This window comes from Alosa pseudoharengus, unplaced genomic scaffold, assembly GCF_046254945.1.
Source record: "Alosa pseudoharengus isolate Yale_2024_CS ecotype anadromous, Long Island Sound unplaced genomic scaffold, YU_APseudo_1.1 YU_APseudo_1.1_scf_4, whole genome shotgun sequence".
NCBI classification, from domain to species: Eukaryota; Metazoa; Chordata; class Actinopteri; order Clupeiformes; family Clupeidae; genus Alosa; species Alosa pseudoharengus.
The window spans coordinates 28280769-28308282 of NW_027468774.1; the positions used below are offsets into that span (position 1 = coordinate 28280769).

At 40.7% G+C, this 27514-nt stretch overlaps 2 protein-coding genes across 2 annotated transcripts in view; one reads left to right on the top strand and one right to left on the bottom strand.

The window, feature by feature from the left end:
* The window catches only part of sult3st1 (sulfotransferase family 3, cytosolic sulfotransferase 1), an 87351-nt gene that overhangs the window by 58651 nt on the left and 1186 nt on the right, over nt 1–27514 (top strand). Inside the window, exons 2-5 of the mRNA XM_076266934.1 lie at nt 25296–25577; nt 25705–25913; nt 26118–26244; nt 26440–26534. Coding sequence (XP_076123049.1) covers nt 25436–25577; nt 25705–25913; nt 26118–26244; nt 26440–26534 — 573 coding nt within the window. The 5' untranslated portion in view covers nt 25296–25435. The remainder of the gene's footprint in view (nt 1–25295; nt 25578–25704; nt 25914–26117; nt 26245–26439; nt 26535–27514) is intronic.
* LOC143102872 (GTPase IMAP family member 4) lies at nt 22471–23343 on the bottom strand. Its single transcript, XM_076266684.1, has one exon. The coding sequence runs from the start codon at nt 23341–23343 to the stop codon at nt 22471–22473; it is 873 nt and encodes a 290-aa protein (XP_076122799.1).

Here is a 27514-nt window from a genome sequence, read left to right on the forward strand (position 1 = left end):
GTGCTTTCTGCCTCTTGGTTGCGCACGCATGTTTTCGTGACGTTCCATAGAAATCCATGTATAGCGTAGCCTGTTAAAAATGTCGCAGATGCCTACCCAAGGCTACAGATTAATTCTGAACAGTTATTTCTCTACTGGCTCAATTATCACACCACTGTTTTGATTTGCGTAGTTGCGTTAACCCAACACTGACAATAATGTAGACAGCAAATTTCGATTTTCGTTACCACCGTGTAGTCAAGCCTTAAGCCATACCCAAGTAGCCTAATTTTGAGGTAAATCGAGCTTTTTCAGAAGGGGCGGCAGGCAGAGCGATGTACAGTGGCAGAGCGACGCACAGTGGCTGAAAGTGGTACTAAAGCTTCACGCAGCTTCACGCCTTGTAATGCGCGACTGAAGTGGCCATTTGAAAGCGATCCCCACTGTAGGAGATCATGTGTCTGAAAAACATGACTTGCCTTTTGGTGTGGCCCAGGGGAGCTGCCTTGGTCCCCTGCTATTTTCCCTATATATGCTTCCGTTGGGAAACATCATAAGTCAGCATAATGTAAACTTCCATAGCTACGCATATGATACCCAATTGTATATTTCTGTGGAGCCAACTAACCCAGATGGCCTTTGCTCCCTCACTGCATGCCTAACCTCTATTAATCAGTGGATGAGCAAAAAAAAATTGAAACTAAATGATGACAAAACAGAGGTACTTTTAGTTGGACCAAAACTAAAGCGAGACATTGTTCTTAGTAATCTGGGGAACTTGGCGCATCAGGTCAAACCAAAAGTAACAAGCCCAAACCAATAAACACAATTTAAAAAACATGCTCTGATATTTAGCATATTGAAAAGTTCTGATTAAGGTTGCCACATGTACTGAATTTCTAGAATTAATAATATTTTCTACTAAATTTCAAATGAAAAATATATTTCTACTAACTTCCAAATGAAACGGCTATTCTGTTTTCTTCTTGGTTGTGTTTATCAGACATCAAATCCTGTGTAGTCTACGTACACAGACATAAAAGGCATGCTTGTAGGCAATGTCCCGGATTTTCACAAATCAAATGTGGCAACCCTAGTTCTGATCAAGGTGGGCTATTGTGTTTAAACAGGCCTATCTGGTTACTTGTATCTAATGAAATACATAGTCAGGTCTTCCAGGTCTCTCAGGCTTGAATCATGCTGCAACCATGACCCAGCAAGAGAATAGAAGGGACGCCTATTTTTTCCGCTTGACGCAAGCAGTTCTGTGTGGAAACACCAAACAGACTCTGAAAAATAGGTCAAGTTATCTCTAAAAATGAGGACAAATTGGCCAAAATGAGGACAACCCCCAATTTCTGCTGATAGGCCTATTGTTAGGGGTTGACTTTCTCATTCAGGACCCATGTTAACTCATTGAGTGCCAAAAACTTAATATTACGTTTTTTCTTTCCATGAGTTGAGTGCCAAAAACGTAATATTACATTTTTAGCTCTTTTTTTTTTAATTACGAAACACTCTTAACACACCTTATATATGATTTTGGGAACTCTGTGATGAATGGAAATGAAATATATGACGATCGAAAACTCATGAAAACGCACAATCTGGACATTTTATCTGGACATTTAATCTTAAAACTCTGCTTTTGATGGTTGCCGCTTTGGGTTGAATCAGTGACACATGCACGTCAGGTCAAAACCAGGCCATTTTTGTGGGTTTATCACTAGGTGGTAGTCTCGCCAGGTCTCGCTAGGTCACGTCCCGGAAACTTTACAGGCAACATTTCATCAAAGATGCTACATCTCCATTTCTAGAAATAAAACAGGGATTTTGATGAAAACTAGCCACAGTTTAGCTTGGGAACAGAGGCATGTAGAAATAAACGGTTTGTACCCACTGAGAGTTTAAAGTCTCACCTTTCAAACAAGCCATAGTATGTGTCCATAACTATAACATAGAATACGCTGTGGCTCTACAAAAATCATCAACAATGATCAAGATTGCTTGACGGTTGTTCCGTGTAGAAATACATTGAAATAGGGTGACCACCAACCCGACTCTGAAAAGGAGGATTATTATTATAAATAATTCCGCAAAAGTTATTTCATCTGAATTGAAAATTTCAGAAGCTCACAGATGGTCATGTGCAGTGCTTAATTTGTAAAGTGGGAGGTGCCGGAGCGCAAAGGGGGGGTGGATCCGGCGACTCAAAACGGGAGTTTGAGGTTACGGACCAACAAAAAAAATAAACAACGCGGTGTGTACACCAGGGCAATGTTTATTAACTTCAGAACTTGCTGCATGGGTGTAAAATGTAAAAAAAAAAAAAAAAAGCAATTATTATGGAGTGGGATAGCTGTCAAAATATTCGTGTCCATAGATTTGATACACGTACGTATTTGTCTGTAGTTGTGCATAAAATAATTATTTGTGAATTCTCGAATGAGTCCAGTCGTGCATAAAATATATTGTGTGTATTTTATCCATCAGAATACGGATGGGGAAAAAATATGAATTCAAAATTACAAGTACGAAATCAAACTTTACAGTTAGGCTTTCTTTGGTACGAGTACGACTTCGCACAAGTGACTCAACTGTCAAAAAACGTCATCGCCGCATTCACAGGCATTACTTGTTGAGAAAAGAAACATAGATCGAGATCAAGACTGCGCATGCGCTGAGACGAATCTGGCGGGGGCAGTGCCATTACTGCGGGTTAGGCACGTCGGCGCTAACGTTTGTGATAGCTGATAGCTACCTGTGGAGTTGAACAAATCGTCTTTTCCCCCCTTTGTTTATTGTCTTACGATGTCGGGAAGAACCTGTTGTGTGTTCGGCTGTTACAACAGCAGTGGGAAAATACAGATATGGAACAAAAATATATAAGTTCCCCCGCCGTTATTACACAGCCTGCCCCTGTGTAACACCATACATAAGCACTACACAGATTCCCAGGGCGAGCCGAAGACCAAGCTGTTTGTCAGAAGTGGATTGTGAACATCAACCGAAAGGATTTTGTTCCGAACAAACATATCGCGGTAAGTTTTGTTTAACAGTATCAATCTTAAATCTTGCCAGTTGCCACCATGACTAGCATGCTGTTGTCTAGTCTTGCATGGCGATACTTTAACGCTATCTATTGGTGTGTTAAGACATGGCACCAAATATTTGACGTAGAAGCAAAACTGTAAAGTAAGTGTGTGCTAGGAACTTCGGTATAGTCGCCAGAATAATTATCTCCATCAACTAAATGGCACTATTAAAAAATTATTCGCTTTAAATACTAACGTTAGGGCAGCCATGGTGGCCATCAAATCAACATGATGGCATTACAATTAATTAATGGCGTTAATGTTAACCATGAAAACATCAGTCATTTGGAAAGATCTTATTGCGTTTTCCTCCGATTCAGTATTGTAATAAACAGTTTTTGGGTAGCACTCACATTTAAAACTCACTTGGATATTTGATGTAGATGTTGTGCAAAATGTTCATGATTGTTTTTGGGTTAAATTTGTTGCTGTGCTGAGTTATTGTCTACATGTAAGTCAATGTCCTTTTCTATTTGTATTTTATCAGGGGTCAATGTCATCTCCCAAACCTCAATGGCACCTCCCAAAAGAAGATGGCATCCAGTGTCCAGATATTGCAGACCACAACTACAGTTTTAAGTCAACAAAAGACTGTGACACAAACTGATCAGTGTAGGCCTGATTTGGATGACAAAGACTCAAAATTTACACAGGCTTGGGCATGGACAGTTTTTGGCAATTTTTGTACGCCATTATGGCTTTTCACTCACAACTAAGGACCATCAAGTTAGCTGTCCCTGAACAACTGTTGCTTGTTCTAATGAGGCTCCGTCCATACTTCCACACAGGGATTTGTTGATAAATCTATACTTACCTTTTGAATTACTACTGTTTAGTGTGTCTCTTTACCCATATTTCCACACAGGGATTTATTCATTAATCTATTCTTACCTTTTGAATAACTACTGTTTAGTGTCTTTTTTGCACATACTTCCACACAGGGATTTATTGATTAATCTATGCCAGGGATTCCCAAACTGTGGTACGCGTACCCCCGGTGGTACGCGAGCTGCCACTAGGGGGTACGCGAGATGAAAAGGGCAATGGTGGAAAGGAGTTAAAAATGATTAATTAATTAATACTCTAATTATAATACATAATTTCGAATCAGGTTATAATGATATGGAAACGTGAAATTAAAGGAAATCATTTGTAAACTTACAAAATAAGCTACACACAATAGGCTACACGTGATTTCCTGCGGGCAGCCAGAATATCTGGCGCGTTAGTTTCGCTGAAGTATAGGCTAGGTAGAAGGCTGTGTAAACATGGAAAACTGGCTAAAAACAGGGACACTGTCCAAAAGGCCTAATTAAAGCGATCGAAGAGGAGAAGCGAGAGAAACAGAGCAGGACACACGTAACGATGGAGTGGGATGGGGGGCAGACTAATGAAGGTGGAGATGGAGCGCAGGGGGGTAAAAGAAAGAACGAGACAGAAAAGACTGCGAAGAAAACGAAAGTATGATGAGGCATATAGCCCTCGGCTTCATGTGGATTGGGAGACAGACTGCCCAAAGCCACAGTGCGTGGTCTGCAGTGAGATGCTATCTAACCATTCTAATGTGGTTCTCCCCACACTTTTTTTTTTTAGCGTGAGAGCTCATAGACCAGTTGCACATTTTGATTATGTTATCATGTAGGGCGGCTAATTAAACAACGATGCCTGGAATGCGTCAATAGAATGAGTTACTTTTTTATGTGTTGGATGGTGGGGGTACGCGAGCCGAGTCAAGATGTAGAAGGTGGTCCGCGGGGAAAAAAGTTTGGGAACCGCTGATCTATGCCTACCTTTTGAACCACTACTTTTTAGTGTACCTTTTTGGCCCTTATATCCACACAGATAATTATATTTATATTTGAATCATTAGTTTAAATTTGAGCCATTACTGTTGATATCCTGTCTAAATATTTTCCACAGAGACTTACCTGGTCCAGTCTATTTGACCTCGGCCTAGTAGCATATTTGAACCTTTTTGTACATATGGCCGATACAAACTTTTCTTATCTGTCGTCCCTCGTTGGTGGAACGCACTACCTGTTCCTACTAGAGCAGGGACATCCCTCGACATCTTCAAAAATGTCTGAAAACCCAGGTCTTCAGAGATCATCTCCTCTCATAGCACTACTACAGACAATTGCACTCATTAATGCACTTATTGTGGTTTTTTTTTTATTGTTAGAATTGCTCTTAAAAGCTTTAAATGTTGCAAGTCGCTTTGGCTAAAAAGCGTCAGCCAAATGTAATGTAATTGTAGTAATAATAATATAACAACAATTGGTATGTGTGATACATGTATTGTATAAATTAAATGAAGTGTCAAGTTCAAATAAACTGTAATTAATACATCAACAACTGTTCTTTATTCCATTGTGCACAAGTTCCAAGCACATGTGTCCTCTTGTGAGGGCTGAAGACATCTTTTGGGAGGTGCTCTTCCAGATGACATTGACCCCTGATAAAATACAAATATAGAGAAAAGGACATTGACTTACATGTAGACTATAACTAAGCACAACAACAAATTTAACCCAAAAACAAACATCTACATTAAATATCCAAGTGAGTTTTAAATGTGAGTGCTACCCAAAAACGGTTTAGTACAATACTGAATCGGAGGAAAACGCACTAAGATCTTTCCAAATGACTGATGTTTTCATGGTTAGCCTAACGTTACCAAAGAAGGAAAGCAATCTTGCAACTAGCATAGTGTCGCCTGCCCCCGAACTCCATACGTTTTCTGTTTGTAATGCCAAATCATGTTGATTTGATGGCCACCATGGCTGCCCTAACGTTAGTAGTTAAAGCGAATAATTTTTCAATAGTGCCATTTAGTTGATGGAGATAATTATTCTGGCGACTACCGAAGTTCCTAGCATACACTTACTTTACAGTTGCTTCTATACGTCAAATATTTGGTGCCAACACACCAATAGATAGCGTTAAAGTATCGCCATGCAAGACTAGACAACAGCATGCTAGTCATTGTGGCAACTGGCAAGATTTAAGATTAATACTGTTAAACAAAACTTACCGCGATATGTTTGTTCGGAACAAAATCCTTTCGGTTGATGTTCACAATCCACTTCTGACAAACAGCTTGGTCTTCGGCTCGCCCTGGGAATCTGTGTAGTGCTTATGTATGGTGTTACACAGGGGCAGGCTGTGTAATAACGGCGGGGGAACTTATATATTTTTGTTCCATATCTGTATTTTCCCACTGCTGTTGTAACAGCCGAACACACAACAGGTTCTTCCCGACATCGTAAGACAATAAACAAAGGGGGGAAAAGACGATTTGTTCAACTCCACAGGTAGCTACAGGGTTTCCGCGGAGTCATAAAAAGTCATAAAACGTCTTAAATTTAATAATGAGAATTTTAGGCCATAAAAAGTCATAAAAACATTCGGATTTCCCATACAAGGTCATAAATTACATTTAGCCACGTCTTAAATTGATATGTTCCTTCATTCATTGTTCTACCGTCGCGTTTTCCCCCGAGAAAATACACTGGTGGCGGGATTCATTCGTTGCGTCTATTGTAGTTCTGTCTGAGGAATCTGGGTGGTAACATCGCGTTCTAGAACTACAAAGTCCATGCGGCAGTGCAGGAAACAGACTTGTCGGGAAGGACTTTCACAGAAACCTGCGCGAACTTCAAAGCTTCACTGCCGGTGTTCTGATGTAGCCAGGTATTGTCTCTTTACCGCATCTCATTTCTGTAGTCAGCGTTTCTCAAACTGTGGGTGCCGACCCACTACTGGGTCACGGAGGCATGCCAGGTGGGGCGCGAACTGACGTGAAAAACAGGAGGTTTTTTTTATTTATTTTCTATCTGTAGCCTAGGCCCAGGTAGCACCCAATGCGCAATGGACGCACTGTGTTATTCACAGGGAAGCGCTCGTGTCAAGGCAGATTAGTTAGTCCCGACCTGAATGAGATTTTGAACGAGGTTGAGGTTGTGAGAGTGGTGAATTTCATCAAGACCCGGAGAAGACAAGAAAAGCGCGTCTATTCTCCGCACTTTGCGAGGAGATGGGAGCTGACCAACGGGCTGTATTGTTTCACTGCGAGGCAAGGTAGCTTTCCCGAGGTAAAGTGTTGTCACGCGTGTTTGAGCTCCGAGTCGCCTCTTCTTGGAAGAAGAGCGCATGTTTGAATCTGCAAGCACGTTCACTAATGAACATTTCTTGACGAAGCTGGCCAATCTTAGCTATATATCTGGAAAGCTCAATGAGTTAAATCTTCAGTTACAAGGCAAAGACAAGCACCCACCTCACCTAGCAGATAAGATTAGACTGCATTTACCAAAAAACTTGTATGGGACAGGCGCCTCGATCGCGACAGTATTATGCCTGAGAATCTGAGTGAAATCGCTGAAACATCTGATTCGGGAGCCACTCTTGGGATCCCATGGTACTGTATTAAACAGTAGGCCTACATCACATCCCTGCAAAGTTTATTTCAAAAATATTTCCCAACCAGCACTGCTCAGTATGACTGGATTATGGATCCATTTAATGCAGGTATTTCATTGAATTGTACAATGCTGTAAAATATTGGCCTATGCTTCCTAATATGTTGCTGGAAAACACAAATATGTGTGTTTAATTTACAATGTCACATTATGTATTTATTTATTTATTATTATATCTGCAGCACCAGCTCATTTTAACTCTGCTGAAGAGGATATATTTAGAACTTCCAGTAAATTTGACAATTTTAAGCTTGACCTACCACTTTCTTAGAGCGATGAGGAACAGGTGGGGCTCGAAAATACCTCCTTGATCAAAGTGGGGAATGAAAGAAAAAGTTTGAGAACCACTGCTGTAGCTGATATATTTGGGTCTGATTAATTGATTAGTGAACTTTTCCACAATGGGAAAGTGTACGTTTAACATGCTATGGCTAGATGATGGCGCGTTTAAGAGCTGGCTTAAGCCCGTCGCCAACAACAAATATCAAGCATATTGCACCCTGTGCAAGAAGACCATTGCGCTCTCCACTTTAGGCATACAAGCCTTGGCTGAGCTGAAAAAGGTTGAAGAGGAGATCACCGTTAAGGGGGACGAACTAAGATACATGTAGACTGACTGACTGACTGACTGACCGACAGACAGACTGACTTGTTATGCCATAGAATGCCATAGAATTGTTTATTTACAATACAATTTACAGTTGTTAAGTGTTCCTGTGATGTTGAAAAGGGAGCCTTCAGTTTGTTACTCTTCAGAAAATGGAACCTTTAAAGAATACAATTTGTTGCTGTCAATGAAAGTCAATAAAAAAAGAAGATTTTTGAAAGGAATTAACGACTGAAGTTATTTTTCAGAATTCGTGTAGGTCATAAATTTATATCATAATGGTCATAAAAAGGTCTTAAAAAGTCTTAAATTTGACTGACTAAACCCTGCAGAAACCCTGAGCTATCAGCTATCACAAACGTTAGCGCCGACGTGCCTAACCCGCAGTAATGGCACTGCCCCCGCCGGATTCGTCTCAGCGCATGCGCAGTCTTGACCTCGATCTATGTTTCTTTTCTCAACAAGTAATGCCTGTGAATGCGGCGATGACGTATTTTGACAGTTGAGTCACTTGTGCGAAGTCGTACTCGTACCAAAGAAAGCCTAACTGTAAAGTTTGATTTCGTACTTGTAATTTTGAATTCATATTTTTTCCCCATCCGTATTCTGATGGATAAAATACACACAATATATTTTATGCACGACTGGACTCATTCGAGAATTCACAAATAATTATTTTATGCACAACTACAGACAAATACGCGTGTATCAAATCTATGGACACGAATATTTTGACAGCTATCCCACTCCATAAATTATCCATTATCAAATTATCGAAAAAAACTAGACACACTCTACGCATAGGCCGAAATAAAAACATATAGGCTATAGTATGCTATTGCAATGATGACCACCCAGTAATCAATAATCAACTAGATACCGCGTGGAATGATTTTCTGATTGACACATCTGAATACCTATCTGACCCAACCCCCCCCCCCCCCCCCCCGCGGACACCTCCCCCCGATCAAAACACATCGGAACTGACACATAATATGACACAGAGAGGGAGCATAGAGGGAGACACAAACACTCACGCGCGCACACACACACAAGCGCGTACACAGACCGGGAAAATAGGAGATACAGGGGAACCAACAAAACAGTCCAACAAGGGGCTAATAACCTCGGCGCTATGCTATATATTGCAATGATGACCACCCATAATCAATGATCAACTAGATACAGCGTGAAAGCGCGATTTCTTCCTACCGTAGCCTAGACCTACTTGTCCAAAATGCCCCATACAACATCCAGACCCCCGGCCTCCATTACCCTGCTTCTTTTTCTACACCTATGTCCTTTAGAAATCCATGACCTCGCGTAAGGAAAGGGGTTGAACCGGGCAAGCGACGGGCCGACAAGGCAAATGGGGAGGAGATGGTAAGCCCTGATGACATATCTGATGCAAAACTGCTGGCAGAGCGTCTCAACTTCTCTCTCCCCGAACAGCGCGTCACCCTGTGACTAATATTGTGGATATAGCACTTTCAAATCCTCGATTAGCTTGTTGTATCCTGTTTGGTCTTTCCCCTATTTCTAAAGACTAATAAGAAAGATATCAACATTGAACACTACACAAACAGTAATTTATTTATTTTTCGTTTAGGCGATTTATTTTTTATATTGACTTAATTGACGGATCCAATAAAAAAGGTTCCGAATCCAACGTCGGAGGTGCCGGAACATGTTCCGGCGTGTTCCGGCTCAAATTAAGCCCTGAGGGGTATTTCACAAAACCTAGATAAGGGATTAAGCTGGGATTTGTAGGTTATCCTGGATGAATTTAGCCTTGACTTGGTTTCACAAAAGAGATAGCACATAAGTTACCATGGGGATTTATTCTCTGCACCTAGCCTGGGGGGTATTCCATCAACCTCGCTAAAGGCCAAACCTGGCTTATTTCGATAAGTCTCGCTAATTTTAGTGAGAATTCCGTTCCATTAATGAGGTTAATGTGAATCCCAGCTTGGTAACCATGGGAATTTATGCCACAGAACTAACCTGCTCCGTAGCAGGTTAACTTTCAAGCTAAATTAAGCTGTGTTGCAAAAAAAAAACAATCAGTCGGAAAACGAGTCCAAAAAGATGGTTCCGTCAACCTGTGCTCTCATCACCTGTAGCATACTACTTCAAAAATAGAAGCCTATAGAAATGTTTTTTCCGACAGTGCACCAAGCATGGATTTACACATTCACTAGCTCCAAAGAATGTATGAAGATTATCCGATTAAAAATGTTTTAACTTCACATGCGTGTGGTTCTAGGAATCGTGCTACAGCTGCGTCATCTACTTTCGGTGGTGGTGTAGGGGAGACCGGGGCTGGTTGGAACAAGGGCAGGTTGAGACACTGTTAATATCCAGGCTACTAGAGGGAGCTGCAACAAAATTCCAACACTAAACTGAAGGCCTTATTGAGTAGAGTAAACTCACGTATGTAACTGGTCTCCAGGTCATTAACCCTTTAGGTGAGAACAACTTTTTGATTTTGTAGTGTCAAAACTTAGAATATGCACCTCCCACTAAATACATCCTAGAAGGGTAATAGTTAGGGATATATAAAAAATATTCATTATAATTGATTGCTAGGGGACTCATCTATAATTTAAAATGAAGTTTAAAAACCTGAGGTGACCGATATTAGCAGGCTAACAGCATTGGTGCAAAAAAGTTTGACCTAATGTGGGCGGGGCAGGTTGGCACACTGATTTTGGGGTTGGTTGGCACATACATTCTCTATGGCTATTTTGTGACAAATCTATAAACTTTGTATTTTACACATAAAAACATCATCAATCTTTATTTTAACATTGTTATTGTAATTACTGAACATTAGTTTTACATTTGGAAGCATTTCAGACATTTTTAAACATTTGAAGTAAAAAAAAATCGGTAGGGACCAAATTGGTCTTGACGGTGGGCCCTACTGAAGAAAAACACACAGAAAAGAAATCAGCAAAGCCCTACAGGTAGCCCTACAGGTAGTGAAAAGCAAAAGGAGTACTGCAAAGGACTATAACATAGGTGTTCCAACCAACCCCGACTACATGTGCCAACCAACCCCGTGCATGGGGCAGGTTGGAACACGTGCACAACACCACTTTAATCATATATAACTCAAAACAAGGGATCATTTGTTGACATTGAATGTATACATTTTGTAGCTGAGATCCCAAGCTTTCAGTTAATCACAATTTGACCATTTCAACGCATTGTAAGACGGAGAAATATAACCGAGAGTGAAAAGTGTTCCAACCAGCCCCGGTCTCCCCTAACGTGCAGCGAGACGGCATAGGATAGGATTTACATTCTTGCGTGTTCGCAGGTTCGCTTCCCATACGAAGTATTAAGGCTACATTGTTTATCACCTTGATAATGGCATTTTTAGTTATAATCTTTGATGAAAGACATATGTCTACTGCTGATAAAGGGTCATGCACATTTGGTAGGTTGTTCAGTGACAGCTTTGCCAGTGGGCTATAGCCTATTATATCTGATGCAAGCCAAAGGATAATTATTCAGTAGCCTAGGCAGCTAATAATTAAAACTTCATGTGTCGACGATTGTTCATGAATGTCAAATCAACTGTGTGCTACACAGATTAAATATTAGGCATAAATTGAATTGAAAGCCATTGCATTTCAGATTATTTTATTTCTAGTGCTGCCACTAACGACTAATTTTCTAACGACTAATCTTTCGACTAATTTTTTGATTAGTCGACTAATCTAAACGACTATTTTTTTTTTTAAATCAAGTGTTTGTTATTTTGTTGTGTACGTTTTATTTTGAACTCAACTAAAGGGAAAACGTAAAATATATATCACCCTTCTTTTGTTAGAAGCTGTATTACTGTAAGTAAACTGTTCAAAAACATTATGTATTAAAAAAAAAAAAAAAACACCCATTTAAAATGTTACCTTCAGATCTACAGTAATGTCAGACCTTTGATAGACTTTATTTGTATTCCAGTGTTGCCATCGACATAGACAACTTCTTTGACCTGAGGCCCGGTCATGGCATAGCCTACTTTGGGGTCATAGGGCCCACCTACATGAACCCACCCCCCATCAAATTATCATTATATCACATCACAATTATTATTGTTATGCTATAATGTTATACATGCACTTCAAAGCAGCCAGTGTTTAAAGTGCTAACATTGTTCACAAAAAGTTTGAAAACATGCACATCAGAGGACTACTTTACTAATGTAAAATATAATTAGAATAGTAGTTCCATTGCTTTTGCATGGTTGCATGATAAATACTTCTCAAAACAACAGCAATTATATGGGTGTCATCGTTTTGGGATGTTTCCCTCATGCAAGCATCATATACTGGTAGGCAAATGGAAAGAATATTTACATATTTAATTATGCCACAAGCTTTTGGCCACGTTATTCAAATTTGACTATACAATACTCTAGATAGTGTATTATAGTCTGTGCTCTGTTTTTATGGAAGTTGCATAAATCCACATTGTTCTATTAAATGTAGTTTCATAATTAAATAGCTTTCCAATAGGTTGAATTGGAGATTTGCTACCAACGTTATCAAGTGGTTTCAGTTTCTCTCGCGCATTGAATGAACGCTCATACCACCATTTAATTGTATGCCTCTATGTTTGATGACTCCAAATTAGCAAGTATTTCATACTGATTGCAGAAAAGTTTGTTTTCTTTTTCTGTCGGTCCGCGGTTCCTTGATCAATTGCGCAGCAAATTATCAGACGAAGCCCCGGGAATAATTTCACTCCGCGGCTCCAGACCAGCAATGTCCACGTTACGGCCGGTGCTGGTCCGCGCGGCCCATAGTTTGAGAAACGCTGGACTTTGAAAGGCGACAGGAGTTGAGGACTTTGCAAATGAGCTTAACATCAGCATGTTCAAAACAAGTAGGCTACAGGCACTTTGTGCGTCTTACCACATAGGTTACTTCACTTTATCAGTTGGCTTGAACGCTAAAAAAATATGCGTCGTGACTTATTGACCATGGGAAATGACGCGCACCTTGATTGTTGATATCACGGGCGGCGGCGGTTTAAAGTTTTTTGTATGAATGAATTACAGTAATGACACGCCGTTGCGTTGTCAACGTGAGACACTTCACTTCATTTATTTCAATTTCCACAATAGGCTACTATATTAGTCAGAGTCTGGACTAGCGTAACCTAGCTTAGCTCCCCCCACTTTGCTCTGCCTAATAATTAATTGCGCTGAAAGCAGGCAGGCACGCAGCTTTGCTGCTGGCTTAACACTTGCGTGCATAGTGGGGTTTAAAACATGCCAAAGTCTTAGTAGCCTGTTTAACATCCAAAGACAGTCATTGTACTTTTCAAGAGTTAATAACATAGAGTTAATATAACATTACAGCCGTGTGAGACCAAAAATAAACAGGCGGTCAATAGTAAAACGACTCTTCGACTAAAAAAATTGCCGTCGACTAATTTTCATGGTCGATTAGGTCGACTAAGTCGACTAATCGCGGCAGCACTATTTATTTCAAAACACTTTGGGACTTATGGGAGACAATAGCCTATTATGTTGATACTAATTTATTTTATGACCACCTACACCTAGACAATAATTTCGAGTGAATGAACTCTTTTAATCTAAGAACGTAAGCTAGGCTATAGATAGTTTTGAATATCTATATGCATATCCATAAGTTGTTTTTGAGTTTATACTATTTATTCATGCATTCAAGCATAGACTGTAGACCTAGGCTATGTGTTCAAGAGTGAAGCCAATCAAACTTGCAATTGATTTCAAAACCATTAGCATTGTTGTTTTAAATGTATGCTTTCATTATTCTTCCATTTCTGTAGGCAATCTATTTTATTCTCTCGATATTAAATTTGATGACTTTCGATGAAAATCCTGTAGATGGCGCGTGCACAAGCAGAGATGAAGCTGACTTTAACCTCGCTTGAATAAACGAGACCAAGATGCCGCTAACTTGAGTTAATGGAACGGCTTCAGCCCCAAGTGGAAGTCTACGCTAGTTCAAGCCAGGCTATTTCTGTTAAGCGCCGCCTTCATTAGCGAGGTTGATGGAATATCCCCCTGGTCCCGACCAGGCTAACGGCCAAGCTAAGTTAATTCTAATGGTAATTATGTCGTCTTATTGGTTGCTTAGCTGTCATTCACATTAGACCTCTGTGCTATTTTTTAAGGAGCTTTATTCCATTTATAAACTATTTGCTAAATGTATTTGCTCGCAAAACAAAACAGATTGTCTGCCTACTACCATATGGTTATTGTTTTAATTGTGATAACCTTATAATTATTAACCTAGGCCTAGTACTCATTGTTTGCTTATTTTATTGATAGACGTTTGATGAATAGCCTACTGTAGTTGATGGGAAAAGGAGGGGCAAGTTTTCGAAGGTATTTTCAACTATAATATTAAGGTATATCATACTATGTGGATCTTTGCAGTGGCAAGCGCTTTCTTAATGACGTTGCGTGCCGAGACAAGGAAGCACTCACACGTGGGTGCATACATAAATTTGCATTCAGTTGGTCTACCACGCCTAATCCTGCTGTTTTACAGAAATAGCCATGATTCCCCATTCCAAAAAGGACAACTTTACTTCATTGTTAGTCTATATCAAAAGCGGTTGTTCACTTTGTGTGGATGACGCTATTTTCCGCGTCTTTTTTATTCCAACCGTGGGCACTTTGGAGCAGAAACGAGAACGCGCACACATCCTGATTTACTTACACCTGGCTTGACATAGTCGCTCCTACTCATCCTGGACTGGCATTAGTGAAACGAGTTGAGCTAGGATGACCAGACAGCGCTATGTCAAACCTCGCTTTATCACTTATCTTGGATGTCTTAATTCTGCCTTTGTGAAATACCCCTCCGGTCTATGTCCTTTTTGCTGATAAATATTGGTTTACGAGACTTGTATATTATCACATTCTGTTTTTATTTGCATTTTACACAATGTCCCAACTTTTTCTGTTTTGGGGTTATAGATCCAATTTGTTGGCCGTATCACACTTGTATAGCCTACTAATTTGCCGAACTCGTTAAATTTAAATGAACTGTCACATTGCATCCAAGCTGTAAAATACAGATGTTCAGAACATAGTAACATTGTAGCATATGACTGACGTGGATTTTAGCTAGTTGGATGACATGTAGGCTAAGTAAAATAGCGATGTTTCAAACAAGGTTCATCAAAATCCTGAGATATGCCTGCTTGACAACGGGAGAGATGGAACTAACGACTGGCCTTTGGCCATAGCAACCATCCATTTAGAACTAGTAACAGCAGTTTGTGCTGCAAGTTGAGAAATTTGTTGATATGTGGCAGAAAGACTACAAACAATACAGTTTTAGAGATTAAAATGTTTCCATTATAACATGAAATAAACACAACGCAAGTGGCAACAGTGGAATAAGCGGGATAATGGACTTCACGCCATTCGACTAGACAAAGTTAGCCTAATACACTTTTTTAGATGTAACGCATTGTGTCAGGCCGTTTTACCATCTAGGACGTGTATTAACTTTGTCTAGTCGAACGGTGTGTCGTCCATTATCCCTTACTTATTATACATTTTATACATTATACATATATACATTATTATTATTATTATTATTATTATTATTATTGTTATTAAAACTACTTATGCGTGAATGGAAGAACTCAGCCCAAACTGAATTAGTCTGATCTTAGCGGGCTAAATACTCTTGAGAAATCCACACAGTAAAATGAGCCATAATAGTATAATCCATTTAAAATGTTGTTTTTTAGAATTGTATGATAACATCATATTTAATACCAGTAATTGTAGGCCTATCATTATCATTCTCTTGAATTTACCCTTGGGAATCAATAAAGTATCTATCTATCTATCTATGTAGAGATTTCTCATTTGCATCATACTGTATTATCAATGGGGGTCTATTGAGCTAGATGGCTAAATTTCTCTTTCACCTGATTGTCATTGAAAGATCGAAGATTTGATTGTAGTTTCTGCAAGCTCAATATGGATTATAGCTCGTAAGTTGAATGAACGAGTACTTATGTCCTTTCGATTCCTTACAGTTTGGGTTGTTTAAAATCTGAAACTTCAGAAATAGAGTTTATCCACCTCTTATTAGAGGTTATCCATCTCTCAATTATTCCTCTCATTATTCACCATTTGCCATTTTTAACATTCAAAAATTACACTCTAGGAACCATTTAATACCACTTGTATTGTTATTTGGACAATAGCCTCATCAAACATGTTCCGAATGGCCTTTTAAAAAAAAAATCTGACAGGCCTACCCACATGGCGCAGTCCACCTCACCGAGATTACACAATTCATAATTTATCCACATCTTATTTTACCACTACATCCTTGGTCGTTGTTGCCCATAACAGGCTAGCATTCTACTAATGAATGGCGTCATTGACACGTTTAAAAAATATATAATACCGCCCCCCCCCCCCCCCCCCCCCTTATCGAATGCAACATTCAAATTTCTAGACAAAAAATTCTATCCCGAGAAAAGTGGATTTTGAAGGGGTACAGCTCCATAGACCTCCATTCATTCTGCACTTACTCGCGAGCGCCCTCACGTGGAATCAGAACAGGAACTGCAACCAGTTCAGAAACCGGAAGTTTAGATTATTCTCTGGTCCAGTTAATGGAATATTTGGTTTACGTTTAGAAAAACGCAGATGAAACTGTTGACAAGAGCATGTTCTCTGTCATTTCGGCAGTAGCCTAAGCTAAGGAATTTCGTACCATAGGAGTTCGAAGTATCACCTCAATGCAAAGCACAAAAATACCTGACACTGATTGCGTTATTATTAAAATCTATATGGCTATCTAAAACTCAGCGCAAAGCATAGCCAATTGTTATCACGACGACACAAAGCGTATCTTGCACTCAAATTTTTCGCCATGTGCGTCTCTTTTATTGAACAATGCCTCGAGGGGTGTGGAATTTAACGAAGGTGTGGTCTATCTAAAATTGCTATCATACACTCTCTAAAAATCATTACGCCACTGACCAAGAAAAACCTGGAGCGAAAGGCGCATGATATGAAAACACAAGACTCCTCTGCAGGATAAATGTTTTTTATTCAGTCATTCGAACCCCATTATTGGAGTAAGTGTTTTTTCAGGCTATTTTTTTCTATGGTAACCCATAGGCTATTACTCTGCTAGGTTTTAGTAAAGCATGGTTTAGTGGAATACCTGTTCCATATGGTCTCGCGTACAAGCAGATTCCCCTCAAATGCGCCACTGACTATCAATATACCAATATACTGATGTGCTGTTTGAAGTTGCGCTGCTTGCTGTTAAAGGGAATGACAGGTGTCATTTTCATTGGTTTAAATGATGTTATGCCCAAAACACACCCATGACTGATTAACCAACATAGAAACCGCCTTGTTGTGCCAGGCGCCTGACGTTGATAACAAAACTACCCCCCCTTCCCCCAATGTGGACTGGACAAATTCCAAGCTATTCGCTAGTGACCATGCGTTTCAGTTCGCCGAGATAGGGCTCTATAATGTTGGTTTGGCTTGTCATTGATTCACTAATCTGCCAAAATTTGAATTGAAATATTTGGAAAAATATGTTCATAGCAAAAATGGATGTGATTTATTTAGAATAATTAATCACAGAGTATGTAATTAATTAGATTTTTTTTAATCGCTTGACAGACCTTCACATTATAATGAAAAAAAGATATAGCATCACAACTAACCAGGGTGCGATTTGTAGGGGGGGATGGTGAGGATTTCCCCCCCTCTGGTTTTCCTATCCCTACCTCTGCTAAATTATTTTTATCCCCGGTGGGGACAACATTTATCCCCCTCTTCCCCTCATATTGATTAATGCTACTTCATATAAGTAAAGCGCTGCAACGTGAGAACAGTCTAGTAGGCTAGCCTACATAATAATCTGACATCAGAAATGCACCGTCACCGTCAGCACTCATGCTGCTGACACAGTGGCTGCGTAATAACTTAATTTGGCCTTGATCGTGCAGGACATTTCAGAATGTCGAGTGTGTAATCCATCATAAATAGCTAGTTTCAATGGAAATGTTAGCTGGACAAATGAAAGAAAACGAGAAGGATTCAGTGAAGCATAATGTTTTAGAACCTTCAAAATTACAAAACTGATGCAACTGAGATGGAGGACAACTGCACGTAGAATGTAGGCCTATTGTCCGAAGGAACTTACATTAAATGAGGAGATAGGCTATTTGCTGAATGTCACAAAAAGTGTTAGGCCTACAGAAATTGCTTGGCATCGCTTATTCAATGGCTCTCTACCGAAACACCTGTAGTTTGCGGAGGACGAACGAGAAAGCACTCGTTTGATAAATCAGCCAGTAGGCTAGGCCTAGTAGACAAATAACTTTTAGAAATAATCTGTACTGCAAAAACGAATGTTGGTGGGTATTTAAACTATATAAAATCTAGCGGGTGTTTTAACAGCTGCAAGAAATAGAAGCGTCATGGTCTTTATGTTCTGGTTCATAAATTATTTTCATAAAACTTCAAGTTGCCCTATAACTTTACTCTCCAAACTCTTCACTGCACTGTAGGCAATTAACTGACAGTATGATAGGCTATTTATTTTCTGTAGGCTACAATAAACACATTTCTTTTTTCAAGTTTTGCAATATTACGCACTTGGCTACTGAATGCAAATCAGCAGGAGAGAGAATGCACGTAGCCTACGCATGTGTACGCTATTTGGTTACCAACTAACACTGTTAGCAAATTCACTAACTCAGTGCCATCATATACAACATTTTTTTACACAACAAATACAGAAAGGATGGAGGCAGTAGAGGAGTCATTTCAGATGGGGCAAGAACAAGGTGAATTTGTATGCTTGTCAAAACGTAGTCCTACCCTGCATTAGAGGAGCTGATCATCATACCAAGCACACTCGCTGTTTAAAGTCATACACCATGGTAAACTAAAATGTTACAAAGGTGGTAAAAATAATATAGGGTATTATTAGCCATGACATTACTAGGCTATGAATCGTTTTTTTTTTTTTTTTTTTTTTTGGGGGGTGTGTGGGGGGTGGGGTTTACAAACTTATTCAAAATCATCCCCCCCTCTGGTTTTTACACAAATCGCACCCTGCAACTAACAATATGATGTTGCCATGGACAGCATATGTTATGAACAATAGGTTTTACTGTTGTTTGTCAAATTAATGAATATTACAAACCCAAAGTATATTTTGGTACACCTCTGGTCTCCATGTGTTTTTCTTCTTCTTAATGCTATTATTATGTCTGAGCATTCCAAGCAGTGTGTATAATCATTGTGTATTGCATTGTTAAAGTATCGATTGTATGACCAGATGAAAATAAATCAATAGCTATTACAGAAAGGAAAAGTGATGGGTAAACTCCCAGTCCATGAGCTGTTGCAGGAGGCACGCATGCCGCTCTGCCACATGTGTGCACTGCAAACCCTTTTTCCCCACCCATTGCTCTGTTCAACATCAAAAACAAGTCTCATGCTGTAAGTGAAAGATTGTAGCAACAAAGCACCGCACTGTTCATTTCAACCATTACACTGTTATTTGGATATGGATATCAAGATTTTAAAATCAGTTACAGCTGGCATTGGAAAAGCAGGGTATGTTTGCTTGTTCTTCATCCTTTGACAGGGCATGCTTTTGTTCTCTCCTCATCGTCATCTGTCTCTGTCAGTGTCTATGTCATTGTGTTTTGCAGCTTTGTCGTATACTAGATCGGAGTCCAGACATGTTGAGGTTAAAGTTTATTGCTGAGTTCTTAGGTCTGTTGTCACCTCCCTCTGTAAGACACAATTGGGGCATAATTGATAACTGATTTTGAAAACAGGACTCAACAACCAGTGACTAAATATAAGTAAGTTGATTTGTTATTGAAAATGATTGCCAAAAGTTGGGACACTGTAATATGTAAATAAAAATGGATGGTGATAATCTGCAAATCTCTTAAACCCATATTTGGTAGCAAAAAGGACACAGACAAGATAGCAAATGTTGACATTTCATGTAAAATATACACTCATTTTGAGAACAAAAAGAACAAAAGAATCCAGATACATCTTTGTAAATAAGGGACAGGGCTGAAAAACAATTTGGGATGGCTCTGATTTTTAGGGCCTCGCATTGCTCTGCATTAAAAACTGTTCTGTTGCTGTAAAGAAAATCATTGTATTGGCTTGGACAAAAATCAGTAACCATATGTCTAAACACAGTTTGATGCTCCATCCACAAATGCTGGTTTAACCTCTAACTTGCAAAGAAGAAACAATATGTAGACATGATCCAGAAATGCCATTGTCTTACAGTATCTATGCCCGAGCTCATTTAAAGGAACACGCCACCCAATGTCAGTTCACTAGTTCACATTCCGTAATTTGCAAACAGATAATAGCATAATAGAAAAGCATGTTTGGCGAAGTCTCTGGCCAGGGTCCTGAAGTGACTTGCGGGATCGTGCAGGAGTCAACTGCGCAGGCAGGAATCGTGCAGGATTCTGCAATACACCCCCTTATTCTTGAACTATGGAAGACGGGAGGCGTAAGGGGAGGTGGTGGGTTGCAAGCGGAGTGACGTCGATGCTGCAACTTCGGCAGATAGAGGCAGACTGCGAATAAGTAACCTGTCTGATTGAAGGAGGCGTGGCAAATTCCGTCATGCTCCTCCCGAACTTCCGTTTGTTACAAACGGCATTAGTAATATATGTTCTTACCTTAACTTTCACGAGTTGAGTCATACCTCTCCCGTGTCGGTACGTGCACTCAAACGCTCTGGTGCTGATGGATGGCTGATGGATGATAAGTTTTGCTATGCAGTTATGGTTGAAATAATAGCCCATCAGCGCATCTCTAGTGTGTGTGCCTCTCTCTCGCTCAGAGGGGAGGGAGAGGCTGAGGGTCGATCCAGCATGGATTCTAAACTCTGTGGTGGATAGGATCTACAATTAGGTGTTAACAATACTACTACGCTATAGGTCGAAGTACTCCCAAGTGCTATTGCGCCACACATTGTAGTTCTCTGGTTTATTCGCTTGGAAAATCGCCACGTTTCATGTTGCGTGGCCGTAGCATTTCTATCAACTACTCGTGCAACTGTATTTAAGTCGGGAAAACGTGGATTACTACTTCTACGCTTAGTTACCGTCAAAGCCCGCTAGCATAGCAACATGCTAACACAGTCCAGCCGCGCACCAGAGCGTTTGAGTGCACGTACCGACACGGGAGAGGTATGACTCAACTCGTGAAAGTTAAGGTAAGAACATATATTACTACTGACATTGGGTGGCGTGTTCCTTTAAGATGGACTGTGGCCAAAGGTGAAAACTGTCCTGTGGTTAAACCAATCAAATTTTGCAATTCTTTTTGGAAATCATGGAGTCTATCATCTGGGCCTAAGAGGAGAGGAACCATCTAACTTGTAGTGCACACACAGCAAAAAATTTCTTTTCAAAAATAAGAAAGTTAATCATTAGATTTCCATAGATTTCTTATTTTGTCCGCTGGTACATCGGAGTCCTGTCCGCCCTGTTGGGACTTATTTTCGACCGATGTTCTATACATTATCCCTTATGTATTATCTAAGTAAGATTACACAAAGTGGAATATCTTGAAATAAGCTCATTCAGTTCAGTCTCAATACGTAAATAAATCCTGAAATTGATATAACAAGATTAATATTCTGAATTCAAGATTGAGATGTTTTGCAGTGCAGCATTTATAAGGTATGGGCAGCCTGCATATCTGAAAAGGCACAATGACCATGAGTAAATCGGGGGAAAGAGCCAAACTGCATTCTGCAAATTTTACAAGTCCAGATGCTAAAATGGCCTGCCTTCAGCCCAGACCTGTCCCATTGGGTGCATAATGGAACGGAAAACACAATCACAAATACGCCAGACTGTTGAACAGCTGAAATCTTATATCGGGCAAGAATACTGTATGCTCAGCAACTGGAGTCCCCAGTTCCCAGACATTTTCAGTAAAGACTGTTTTTAAAAGAAGAGTTGAAGCAACACAGTGGTAAACATGTGCCCTTGTAATTCAAAACTAACATATTAAAAAAATATTTCTCTGTTTTAATAATAATTTATCTTTGGACAATTCTCAAATAAATATAGGGTTTACATGATATGCTAATCATAGTATTATGTTTTTATTTACATTTTACACAGCATCCCAGCTTTTTTGGGAACAGGTTTGCATTAACTATCCTACCAGCTCAATAGTTATCTATGTTGTTTGTCCACCCCATTACATCCCAGTTGTGCAGTTGCGGTATATTATTTACCATCGCATGCTCACATACTCACCCTCTGACATCTGTCTCTCTGGTGCTCTGCAATTTCTTTGCATTGTAAATTCCTCATCATCTTCCATTTGCACCTCTTCCATTCCATCATCTTCATCATCTGCATCTTCCTCTTCTTCCAGTAGCTTCAGTGCCTCCCTCATTTTACTCAGCTCCTTCTCTCTCTCCCTCATGTCCTCCTCTTCCCTCTGCTCATCCTCCTCTTCCCTCTTGCTGGCCTCCAGCAGAATCTCCTCACTGGAGAGCAGCGCTCCTCCATTCCCCTTCACCATGGCCTGGACCTTCTGCAGCAGCTCGGCCACCTGGTCGTTCCCTCTCAGGGGCCTACCGTACAGGGCGTGGTAGCGGCCGCCGCACTTGTCCACCAGTGCCTGGAGGTCCTCGTTCTCCTCCACCTCTTCCTCCAGGCTGGAGTCGCGGAGCCGCCGACGATCGAAGATGGTGAACACCACCAGCGTGTGGCCCCAGGCCCGCTGGCCGAACATCTCCACGTGTTCCTCGGCCACCCGCCGCTCGCGTCCGCCAAACGAGTATGCCAGTGGAATCACTAGCAGGAGGACGTGGGCGCCTGGTTGGCACAAACCGGCACTGCCGCCCACCATCTCTTTCCGGGCTGCGATGCTGGAGGCTGGAACCCCGCGCGAGGAGAACCATTCCCAGCCGGGGGTGTCCACCAGGGTCAGACGCTGGCCCCGCACCTGCGCATGCTTTCGCAGGCTTGCCCGTGTCCTCACCCCAACTGCGTCGAAGCCCTGCCGCCCCAGGATGGCGTTCCCTGCTGCACTCTTGCCAGCCTCTTTCTCCCCGATCAGGATGAGCCTCAGCTCGGGGTTGTCCGACAAAGACATGACGGATCCTGAGGACACAGTCAGAGGAAGTGAATGTGTAACTGCAGTGTGTTTTGACCAACCTCATTGCTCAGCCCTGCTCAAACCCCCAACTTGCAGCACGACGGATTGGGAAGCGAGTGTGCTAGCAAGGAAGTCAAAACCCATTGCTGCCAGCATCTCATACTAGTACATCTCTTAAAGGGTCGGGAGGGATGTTTCCTTTACTAAACATACTGTATATACTGAGATTTGAAATGTATGAGATATGAAATGTATGTATGGGATTTAAAATGTACTACTTCCTGACGCAGTGTGGATCCAGTTTCCCTGCATGGTAAATTTAAACTTCCTATTTTGATGTACAACAGACAACTGAAATATCTCTTCAAGACAATTTCAATGCTTTATAGTCCTAAAGGGGGATAATTCTAGGATCAGACCTTTAGGGGGCTCAGCCCCTAATGAACAGCTGACAGTGGCTCGGCTCTCCACCCAAGAAATGGGCCTACTAATTTTAGTTGAGTTTAAAGATCTTTCAGAATAGGTCTACAAAAGCTGATTAAACAAGAAATAAACAATATATTAAACAAATATTAAACAAAATATTACACATAGATCAGTGGTTCTCAAACTTTTTCCATCATTCCCCACTTTGGAGGTGGGGAATTTTCTAGCCCCACCTGACCCCATCACCCTGGCAAAATGGTAATGTTAAAATATTATTTTAGGTTCCATTTCCAATCTGCTGAATCTAATTTGTTGTTATAATTCATATGTCGGTCTGTCTATGACTCCTATGTTATTATTAAAGATAGGCACAAAAAAACAAGTTCCCACCTGTCATGTCTCTATTCCCCACTAGTGGGGTCCGGCCCACACTTTGAGAACCACTGAAGTAGATAGATCTTTTGATGGGGCAATGTCCCATCTACCCATTTGGATGAGCCACACTCAACAAAAACAATATCCATATGATGGTCACACTATTATGCAACAGTGTAACAAAGCAACATTGGCACAGAGCCACACTTACCTTTGGAAAAATTTGATTATGCTTGCTTGCTCCTCTTTACAAAAATGTAATGAATCCACAGTTTTGTAGTAGGCTATGGTCAAATGTAGCACAACACACAACTGTCACATCCAAAATATCAAGACTGCTTATATTACATTCTTGTTTACTTCAACTCTTTCCTATGGAAGCGTACATCCTCTATCCGTTTGTCTTCCTTTCTGTACAGTGTTAGCTCACTGTTATCGCCTGTTGTCCAGAGCAAATGATTTTTATGAGCTTGTGCACTCCCATAAATCCAAAGTTCATAAGATAATCCTGGAGTTAGATACCATGGAAACAGAATCTAATATGAACATAATGTAGGCCTATAAAAATGGATTTGTTATCTGTTTGAGTCATCTGCTGAAATGATCGGTATAAAAGATTCTATCATTTCAACATCAAGCAGCAATTTCTTGCCAAATGTTTCTTGCTTTGCACAATATGGGTGCTAGTTTAAATCTACAAGCTGCACTATGTACACCTACTGTGCTGCAGTATAGGCAGTGATACAATATTTGATCATTTATTGACACGGCACAATGTAGAAGAAATCAATTGAGTAATATGTTACCATAACAGCAACGTGACGGAAGTTGACTCTGAAATGAGAGTTTGCCATTTAGAATTTTTTTAAAGTTTCAGAAACAGTGTCACTTATAAATGTGTAAATTAATGAGTATCAAATTCATATCAAACTTCCTCGTCTGTGTGCTGGCCCACCCATGCTTGCATGTAGCATGGTATTAATTCAGCAATGTGTTTTTTCCCAGGAATGTGGTCATGATGGGCATTTTATGAGCCATGGATGGAGGATGTTGGAAGTTTATTCATGCATCAGAAGTTTGTTATGCACACACACAATCTGAAATTATATTAAACAACATCCTTATTGCTAAAGTGTTTTATCACCCAGGCCTACCCCTCATCCACTAGATGGCAACAGCATGACTTGGCAAGATTAAGAACCACCCCAGTCCAAAGTCTGAACTTGATCCAGGCAGCAGGTTATTCCAACACTGTTTGCTACAGCACACAGTCTGCCGGATTTCAACCATGGAGAATATCACAGACTACCTTTGTAAATACAAAGACTATGTGTTTGCCATTGGAGTCACAACAGCAGAGTACATAGACTCACTACAAAACTTTGAGATACGGGACAGTGATGTGTTCGTTGTTACCTACCCCAAGTCAGGTGAGAAAGTTTGGCACAAACCCAAGGAGATTTGATTGATTTTTTTAGATGTATTTACCCACACCCATATGGTGAAAGTGGACTCTCTCTCTGTGTCTCTCTCTCTCACACACACACACACACACAGGCACGGTATGGACACAACAAATTGTGACACTGATCTGCGAGTCTGACTTCAAGGACTCTGACCTTTACTCCAACAACTTGGAGAAAATGCCTTGGTTGGAGTACCGTGAAGGCTGCCCAGACTACTCACTGCGTCCCTCCCCACGGCTCTTCGCCTCTCACCTCACCCCAGTCCTGATGCCCCCTGGCCTGAAGGACAGAAGGGCAAAGGTGTGCCAAAAGAAACCATGTAATCAGTCATACACTGGGTTTTTAGTTCAGATCCATCAGTTGTGTGCATATAAAAGGTGGTTGTTACTTTCTCTAGCCATCTCTCTCTTTCTTTTTCTCACACTCTCTCACGCTTGCTCTCTGCTTGTGTGCGTGTGTGTAGATCAATGGATAGCTGTGTGTCTGCTTGTCTGTTTATTCCAGGTTATTTATGTAATGAGAAACCCGAAGGACAATGTGGTGTCATATTACCATTTCTGCCGTGCATGGGCCGCTTTGGAAACCCCAAAGAGCTTTGATGAATTTCTTCAGCAGTATCTTTTAGGCCAAGGTAGAAAAAAACACGATCAGGCACTCAGTGTAGACCTCACCAATGTAGAGACATCAGACTAATTAACCAGGGTTTTCATGATAACTATAATTTAGGCTTTATACAGTAGTGACCAACATATTTCACCAACATTTTGCAGACTATTTTTCTATTACAGTAATGTTACAATCCCTTTTTCTCATCTCACTTGTCTAGTTGGTGCTGCGTCCTGGTTCGACCATGTGCGTGTCTGGAACTCTCAGAGAGAGCAGTACAATATTTTGTTTCTGACGTATGAAGACATGATCATGGTAAGCATATTACATCAGCCAAGTACACAACTGTACTGCTCAGTGAAAAAGAGACACAAGCAAAGCAGACAGGAGTTGTCACACAAGACCTTCACGGCAGAACCATAGGTAAAATCTTGTGAAATGAAACTGGTACATCCAACTCCAAAACCAAATGTTTCAGACGTACAGCAAACACATCTTTCTTGTCAACAAAGGTTTTTAATGCCGTTGTTTACTCAATTTCAAAGACAATATTCGTTCATGTCAGTTAACACTGATGCCATCAATGCAGCCATTGGGGCAGCTGTGGCCTACTGGTTAGCGCTTCGGACTTGTAACCGGAGGGTTTGGTTCGAACCCCGACCAGTAGGAAAGGCTGAAGTGCCCTTGAGCAAGGCACCTAACCCCTCACTGCTCCCCGAACGCCGCTGTAGCAGGCAGCTCACTGCGTCGGGATTAGTGTGTGCTTTACCGCACTGTGTTCACTGTGTGCTGTGTGTGTTTCACTAATTCACGGATAGGGATGTAGAGACCAAATTTCCCTCACAGGATCAAAAGAGTATATATACTTCTACTACTCCTCCTAAAGGCAATACAGTAGTAAATAAGGATGCAGTGATCAAAAGAGTATATATACTTAAACTTATACAATTGGTTCTGTTGAGAAGCCCTGCTAACAGTACTTTCTGTAATCATATCAGTAGTGGTGATCGGTAGAATTCCCGGTTGGTGTTTTGAGGCCAGGCTGATTAGGCTATTACGATCTTAAAAAGGACATGATATCGCTGTTTGTATAAGTTCTTTTCTGTACCTCCAGCAACTGTGCAATCACAGCCCTGTACACTTTCACTCCCCACGGCCCCTCCCCACAGCCCTGGTAATAACGTGGTAACCGCTACGATGACCTGAGATGCAGGTTATGAGATGAGGTACAGACTACTGAAGATTTTAGATGAGCGACTGCAGCTATCCCTCCAAAAAATGAGTCAGGCCAAGTT